The following is an 8,681-nucleotide window of genomic DNA, read 5'->3' as shown; positions in this document are numbered from 1 at the left end:
TTTATGAAAAAGATTATATATTATATGTCCTATTTGCAATCATAATTGAAAATATTTAATCCATGAAATTGTATTAATATTCCTTATTGGGTTTTGTGCTCATTCCGTTTCGCTGATAATTTTTCAAACACTCTCAGTTTGGGTGATGAGTGATGGTTAGGATAAGATTTTGACATTATTAAGACTTTTGGTTTGAATCTTATTTTTTGAACATTGTTTTAAAGTTAGAATTTAATGCCTTTTTGAATTGTTTAATTTTGAAGTTGTTTAGATAATAGTACTTTGGTTGATGTGTTAGCTTTAAAGTTGAGATTTGAAGATTATAGAATTTTGTTCAATTACTTTGAATAGGAATTTGGTAACAGGTAACTTCCAATTACAAGTTGAATGTTTTATTGAATTCAAAAAAGATAGAAATAGAGAAGAATTTTTTAGAGAGAAAATAGAGAGTAGTGTGCAAAGAAGAATAGAATGAAAAAAAAATAATGCCTAAAATAAACCTCTTATTTCTTTTACATATATTTATATATGAGAGTGTAAAACCCAATTCTTTTTGTTGTAACTACATCTAGTGTGGAGGCTGGAGCTAGTCAGCTGGTACGTACATTACATGTGAGGCTAAAAGAAACTTCTAGAATTATTCTCAACACTCCCCCACAAGCGCAACTATCGGTCACACACAATAAGCTTGGACTTTAGTATTTCAAATTGAGTTTGTGAAACTGGTTTTATGAGCACATTAGCAATCTAATCAACAGTGGGTACCAATCTTACTTCAAGTTCTTTCCAAGCCACCTTCTCCTATATGAAGTGTACATCAATCTCTGTGTTTCGTCTGAGAATGATACATGAGATTCTCAACCAAAGTTGTTGCTCCAAGATTGTTGCACCAGACAACTACACTTTGTGGTAGTGATATTCCCAACTCATGTAATAAGGATTGCCACCAAGTGACTTCTACTGTTACTTGAGCTAAAGCTTTATATTCAGAATGAGTACTTGAATGAGCTACAACTCTTTGTTTTTTGGAAGTCCATGAAATCAAATTTGCACAAAAAAAATATCAAGTAGCCACTAATGGAACATCAATCATCAATATCACTCCCCCAATCAACATCTAATAGGCAATGAGATCAAGAGGAGTTGGGCAAAAGAAAAAAAACAAAAGTGGAAATGCCTTTCAAATAATGCAATACATGCTTGCAAGCTTGCTAGTGAAACAGAGTAGGTTGCTAGAGATATTGATTGAGTTTATTGACAATATAAGCAAGTTCAAGCTTGGTGATGGTGACATATTGGAAAGCACTGATGGTACTACGATAAAGAGTAGGATTATCAAAAGAAGTACTATTAGTACAACTCAATTTTTGTTTGGGGCCAGCTGGAGTGGAAGCAAGCTTGGCACCAAACATTTTGGTGCATTGCAATAAATCATGGATGTATTGAGACTGACATAAGTGAAGGCTAGAAGATGTCTGAAGAGCTTGGATATTAAGAAATTAATGGAGGGAGCCAAGTCGTTTTAAAGAGAATTGTTGATGTAGATGATCAATGAGGGTGTTGATGACAGAGGGATGATTGCTAGTGACAAGGATGTCATTAACATAAACAAGAAGGAGAATCAATAAGGAGCCCTTGTGAAGAATGTGTCAGCTTGAGAGTTCCGAAAACTAAATTGAAGAAGACAATTTCGCAATTGTTCATACCAAGCATGAGGGGGCCTGTTTAAGGCCATATAAGACTTTTCGAAGTTGACAAACATGGGTGGGCTTAGTGACATCAACAAACCCTTTTGGTTGCTGTGTAAAAACTAATTCATGGAGTCACCCATGAAGGAAAGAATTGTTGACATCCCCTTGTTGAATGCTTGATGATAGGGATGAATATGGTAAAAAAGTCAACCCCAAGTGTTTGATGAAACCCCATTGCCACATGTCTTGCCTTGTCACGTTGGACAAAATCATTTGGATTAAGCTTCAACTTAAAAACCCAATGACTTTCATCTAAGGAGAGTAAGAAAGAAGAGACCAAGTTTGGTTCCGAGTTAATGCATCAAATTCTGACTGCATAGCTTGCTTCCCCAGAGAATGAGATAAGGCCTCGATAACAAAAGAACATTTAGGTGAAAAGGAAGAAGCAAGAAAGGTAGTGAGGTAGGAAAGTTTGGGTTTAAATATGCTTGACTTGGAATGAATTTGCATAGGATGGGAATTAGATGAAAGAGACGGAGACACAAGGGAGGGAGAAGTTGTAAAAGATGGTAGGGTGGGAAAGGGGAGAGCTAGGCTAAGAGATACATGGGAAGTAGGAAGACAAGGTGAAAAAGCAGTGGAAACTGGGGAAACCTGACCTACACCATGATTAATCAAGGAGGAGCTTGGATAAGGAGACCCAAGAGCAGTACAGGAGGTGGGTGGAGAGAGTACAGGTAAAGGGAAGAAGGGAAAAACAGTAGACACATTGATATGACGAATGACGATGCTAAAACTGAGAATCAGAGGAAAAAGGGAACTCGGTTTCATTAAAAACAACATGGGGGGTAATATAAACACGACCAGAAGAATCAATTAAGACATTTGTACCCCTTGTAAACATCACTATACCCAATAAATATACACTTCTTAGTGTGAAAAGCAAACTTGTGGTTGTTATAAGCACAGAGGTTGGGAAAACAAGTGCAACCAAAATTTTCGAGGAAAGCATAATCAAGAAGGTGCTAAAGAGTTTTTTATATGGAGAAAACATATGGAGGACAAGTGTAGGGTAGCCTGTTGATGAGAAAGGTGGTAGTATGAAAAGTTTCCCACCAGAAATGGAGAAGTAATTGTGTCTGTGCTAATAAAGTGAGACCACACTCAACTACATGTCGATGTTTATGCTTAACACGACCATGTTGTTAGTGCACATGTGGGCAAGGATGGCAAAAATGAATTCCATGTTTAAGAAGAATAGAAAGAAAAGGTCAGTACCTTTCACCCTAGTCAAATTGTAAGGCTTTAATAGATAAGCTGAATTGATTTTCAACACACTTTGAAGAGAAGAAAGACATTTAGAGCATCAGTTTTAGCTTTCAATGGATAAATCCGGGTAAGTCGAGTATAGCCATCAATAAAATGAATATAATAGAGAAAACCAACACTAGACTTGATAGGAGAAGGCCCCCACAAATCAATGTGAATCAATTATAGAGGTATCGTGGTTGTAGTTGGAGCTGGGAAAAAAGGAAGAGCATGATTTTTGCCAAACTAACAAGAATTACAAAAACTTGGAGATAAGCTTTCATTATGCAAAGAAGAGACATTACAAGACTTCAAAACAGACTCAAGTACATGGAGAGATGGGTGACCCAACCTCTAGTGCCAGACATCAAATTTATTATATTTAGTAGACACTAGAACTGGACTTAAAGTGTGACTATCAGTAGGAAAACATGGGCAGAAAATGAAGTATCCCTTGGAGTGACTATGGAAGAACTAGAAACATAATGGACTAGAGGATTCTAAGGTGGTATCAGATGATAAAGGTCATCTTTAATGATTCGTGGAGTAGAACATTCCCTGAGCTCTTGTCTTTCACAAAGCAATAATTCTAGTGAAACTCAACATAAACACTATTATCTACAGTGAACATAGAAATGCTTAAGATATTTTTAGTAATTTTTGGACAATGAAAAATATTTATGTGATGCAAAGTTTTGAAAAAAGAAGGTAAAGAAGAATAACCAACATTTTGAATGCATAAAGCTTGTCCATTGCCCACAATAACCTTATCGTGACCATGATAATTAGATTTGAAGCTCAAGTTGTTTGGATTATTGGTCACATGGGTTGATGCACCATTGTCAAAGTACCAAGAAGGATCTACAACTGTATTAGGAAGGGTAACCATAGCAGCTAAGAAATTACTTTATGGAGATTGAAAAGCCTTATCAAATCTATAGCATAGCTTTGATATCATGATTGAATTAATAAAAAATAAAAAATAAAAACAGAGGAGTTATTGAGAGAGAAAACAAAGAGTAGTATGCAAAGAAGAACAACATCAAAAAAATAATGCCTAGAATAAACCTCTTATTTCTTTTACATATATTTATATATGAGAGCGCACAACCCAATTCTTTTTGTGCAACTGCACTTGGCATGGAGCTAGTGCTTTACATATGAGGCTAAGATAAGCTTCTAGAATTATTCTCAACAATATTCAATTTACACTTTGAGCTTTTGGGCTTGATGTGTGAATTGACCATCACGTCCTTGGAGAGGGTCTTAGGGCATGACATCTTGTTAATTTGCTCGTGATTTATATTAGAAAGTTCATCTTCAAATAATATATGTGGAGACATTGGTCGATTTGGACTGATTGGATCACCATGTCCAGAAGAAGGCATTCCTTGTTCACTGAAGAAAGCAAAATTGCTGTGTGTTGGGATCAAAAGGCTTGATGGACTTGGTGGGCAGTTGGTGTAGCTGGCGAGGCTGTAACTGCATCCATGGCCTTGATGCCGCTTGTCTGGAAGTTGATCACTTTTTCTAAAGGTATGGGACATGAGATCTTTGTCATCAAAGCGTGTCACCATGGCTTTAATTTTTCTCCATATGGAAGAAGGGGGATTCAAGTTTATTAAGGCTTCTCTATTTTGATAAAGGAATATGGTGATGCATGTGATGAGAGCTACAGAAGAAGCGACTCCAGCAATGAGGAATAGGCCCCAAAAGCTATTAAGGCCGATGCTGTTTGAAGAAACTGAGCTGGTGAGCTCTGTACAATTGGGTCTTTTCCCAAACCAAGCCTTCTCAAATTGTAACATTTTAGCTCCCTCTGTCACGCTTAAAACTTTCCTTGAAACATCCGCTACAAGGGGTGAACCCTTTGGAAAGACCTGAAATTATCAAAAATCAGAAACCACTGCATGAAAATTTGTACACTTGTTAAGAGAGAGTTCTTACAAATCCAAACCCATCAAACTTGTATATTGGTCCGACTGCAGTGTATTTGGAGCAATATTTTGCAAGGAAAATCTTCATGTAAGGGATTTCATCAAATGCAGCAGCAATTCCACCTTTTGAAAATAATTCATCCAGTCCTTCTGGTGACTCATAGTTTACAAGCTTGGACTCATCAAATTTCATCGACGTGATCAAGAATTCATAAATGAAAGACCCATATTGGCAACCTACACGCTCCCCCTTCTTTATGAGCTCATTTATATCGGTAATAGTTGGGTTGAGTTGTTGAACTGTTAACATTGAAGTCAAACTGGCTGTGTAACTTTGAGTGAGAATCAGCACCAAAAAAAACCACATGATCATCACAATCCGAGCCAAGTTGCTGACAATTCTCTCCTCTGTTAGCATAATTTAAGAATGAAAAAGAAAATCCAATCTAGAAAATCAATATAAAGTCAAATATATATAATTTCTGAAACAAAAAAATTATCTTGAAATTTACTTGCATATTGTATGTAATGCCCAATAGAAGTCGTAATCATGGGAAACAAGCAAGCAGGCCATACTAGAAGTTAGTTTCGATTGTGTTTGAGATGTGCTCACTATGCTTTGTATTTGAATATTACATAAGTAGATAAATTGCTAGATAAAATTCAAGGAGATGGAAGAGAAATTACTCTGAGCAAACACCAATGTTGAGAATGAAAACCAGAAGATAGTGCCAACTTGATGTGAACAGGGCCCTCTGAAATCTTTATTTACTCGATGTTCAAGAACCCAAATGACAAAGCCAATGAATACGAAGAAACAAGAGCTTGTCACCCAAAGGTCCCAAGTAAGTGGCTTCAAGAAAACCCATGCATTTTTTTTTCTTTTATCTATAGTGGGCACAACCATTGACACCCCAGATTCTGTGTAAGGTAGTGTAAAGTCTACATACAAGGACCTGTTCGCTAGAATAGTAGTATCTCCCACCACAGCATCATACTTCTGTTCACAATAAACAATGGAGCCATTCTGTTATGCATTACAGGAAAATTTGCTGCAGGATTGGTTTTTTCCTATGTACATAATAGCTTTTTAGTTTGACAAAATTCATCATAATTGAAGCCAACCAAGAATTGCTTCTATGTGCTAGGAAAGGTAAAGAGTTCAACTGACCTGGAGATATACTTGATATATCAAATCGTTGTAATCACAGGCTGCATTGCTATCAGGGGCCTTGAAGGGAATGTACTCATACGGAACAGCATATGGTAATGCTGCCATCACTGCATCGAAGACTGCTATGGAAAATCCAGTGACCTCTGTTGCGTTACTACTAGGATCTAGCGTCACCTTTACAAATTCACTATAACCTTGGCCGACTGGTACTCCTATTCTCAACTTCTTCCCATTGGTTGGAAGGACCCAACCTTTAGGGACGGAGGGGGATTCTCCTGGCCATACGATTGTTCCTAGATTAGGCTTGGAAGTAGAATCCAACTTTCTTACAGTTCCATTCTCTGGTGTCCAAAATCCAACCCCTCTTTCCCCTTTGCCGATCACATTGACTACCTGAAAAGCTGATGAGCATAGTTGCCTGTTAAAAATTTGAAAGTGTCCACTGAGGCCCTTAAATCTAGTACTTAATAGTGATTGGAGAAGATTTGGACCAATTTGGGAGACTCCTACAGTATCAGGATCGGTTGAATTTCTGGAAGTATTAGACTTTTGGAAGCTGAAGTTTGTTGGCCCAAGTTTTTCAACTGCCATGGCTAGCCCAGAAGCAGCATCATAAGCCCAGAGTCCAAAAATGTTCAGCTCAAAGCTTTCATTGGTTGGATATTCTTGTTGGATTTTCCTTTTCCATCTGATTTTAAAACTTTCAAGCTCTTTCGATCTTGGAACATGAGGCTTCACCCCCAACACTCCTTGCATTGAATCAATGACAGATGGATCCAAAGTACTCAAGATATCAGTTAACCCATCAGTTAGAATCCAAACATAACCTTCTTCCATCATTCCAATCTCATTCGCTCTGGTGAAAAGCCGAGGGCCTAGAGGTGTAAGCATGTGTACAATGAAAACTCTGGTTGGCATTGTCATCAACTTGTAAAGCTCTTCGAGGATTTGATCATCAGTGGCTAATGGATGAATGACGCTCCTGTAGGCGATACGGGTGTCAATCTCTTGCAAGGCATCAGTAAGATATGGTATAACTCCATTTCCGTACTCGTTGTCCAAGTAAATGAGCACCACTTCTCTCCACCCAAAGGCTTGGACAATTGCCCTTATAGCTGGTACTTGAGCTGAGTCATTCAGTGTGGCTCGGACAAAATATCGACTCCGGAGCGAAGAAAGAGAAGGACTAGTTGCAGAAAATGACATGATGGGCACATGAGCCTTGTCTCCGAGACCAATCACAAAGTCGGCCTGCATGGAGGATGCTGGTCCTATGATGGCTTGAACTTCCTTATTTTGTAATAAATCTAGAGCTGAATTTCACAATAATTAAAATTTAATGATTCTAAAGTATCATTCAATTTCTACTATATTATCAGCAATCAAACAAGGTACGTACAAAAAAGGAAAATACATCGCCTTGGTCCCATGAATTCTAGAATTCGTGAAAAAATTATCAATGTTAGAGATTTTGTTGGAGATAACCTTAATTTTTTTATATATGCGTCACATTTGGTAACTTCCCATGCTTCTCTAAAATGGCCACAAAATTACAGTTGACTTTTAAACCAAGGAGGAAATTAAATTTATGGAGACATTTTGCGTATTTGAACCATTGTGTGGTTAACAAAGGAATATCTTCCTAGTCATGAAAAGAAATGTTGCTTAGTTGAAAACGCGTGGTTAATGATGTCTTCACAATTATATTTATCAAACAATAACTCCCATCAGCTAAAGTTAAAGAGAAAAAACAAATCAAAATATATCAAAAACAACACTATTTACAATAATTCCATAATAACATTATAATTAAATATTAAAATTTTTATGGACATGTTTAGTAATTACTAGTCATAAAGTGGTAAGAAATTATAAGATCTCCGGTTATTATTTTTTTTAAAAAAAAAATTGAATATAAATACACTAAGCAATCAAGTTCAATATAGTGATGTAGGATGCTTAAAATAACTTCATGGATAATGGATTCTCTATGTATTTTCAAGTCATATTTCAAGATAATGTAATTTTTACTTCCATATATGTCTCTACATTTGTTTTCTAAATGTATTCTAAGTTTTATGAAACGAGAGTACCTGCTGCAGCTGCACCCACAACATCTCTATTGGAATCTCTGATTTCCAGAACCAGCCTAGTCTTGTAGTGCCCATGAGAGGCATAGAAGTCTGAGAGGGCCATGGAGATGCAGCTCAAGCCCATCTTCCCCAGCCATGTATCCATGTCAAGAACCACTCCCACTTTAACTGGTATTGTTGTGTTCTGTGACATGGCCATCTCTATGAAGAAAATCCATAAAGACAGACAGCAGAAGAGATATAAAGGGAGTTGGTTAAGGTTGTTTCTCATTCTGAAGTTTTATGGGAGGCTTTGGGATTCATAATGTTTGGGATGGTAAAGATATTATTTATAGTATTTAGAATTTGAAAAGTAGGAGTCAGCAGCAGCCAAGAAAGACCACACTACCCGCGTGAGCAAAAAGGACCCACCGAGACTGGTGGATACAAAGGAATACTTCTTGAGTACACCGTGGATGCGTGGAACTTCTATGCTTCT

The 8,681-nt window shown here is 37.1% G+C and overlaps 1 protein-coding gene across 1 annotated transcript; it reads right to left on the bottom strand.

The window, feature by feature from the left end:
- Nucleotides 1–4,043: 4,043 nt before the first annotated feature.
- Nucleotides 4,044–8,479, bottom strand: LOC117912446 (glutamate receptor 2.8-like). The gene is made up of 5 exons (XM_034827020.1): nt 8,204–8,479; nt 6,108–7,423; nt 5,624–5,936; nt 4,947–5,344; nt 4,044–4,879 (listed from the first exon to the last, which is right to left on the bottom strand). Exons 1-5 carry the CDS (start codon nt 8,472–8,474, stop codon nt 4,166–4,168), a joined length of 3,012 nt encoding a protein of 1,003 aa, XP_034682911.1. The 5' UTR covers nt 8,475–8,479; the 3' UTR covers nt 4,044–4,165.
- Between the last annotated feature and the right edge of the window lie 202 nt (nt 8,480–8,681).

The sequence above is a fragment of the Vitis riparia genome, chromosome 4 (assembly GCF_004353265.1).
Source record: "Vitis riparia cultivar Riparia Gloire de Montpellier isolate 1030 chromosome 4, EGFV_Vit.rip_1.0, whole genome shotgun sequence".
In the NCBI taxonomy this organism is placed as follows: domain Eukaryota; kingdom Viridiplantae; phylum Streptophyta; class Magnoliopsida; order Vitales; family Vitaceae; genus Vitis; species Vitis riparia.
This window is presented reverse-complemented; position numbering and strand designations above follow the sequence as displayed.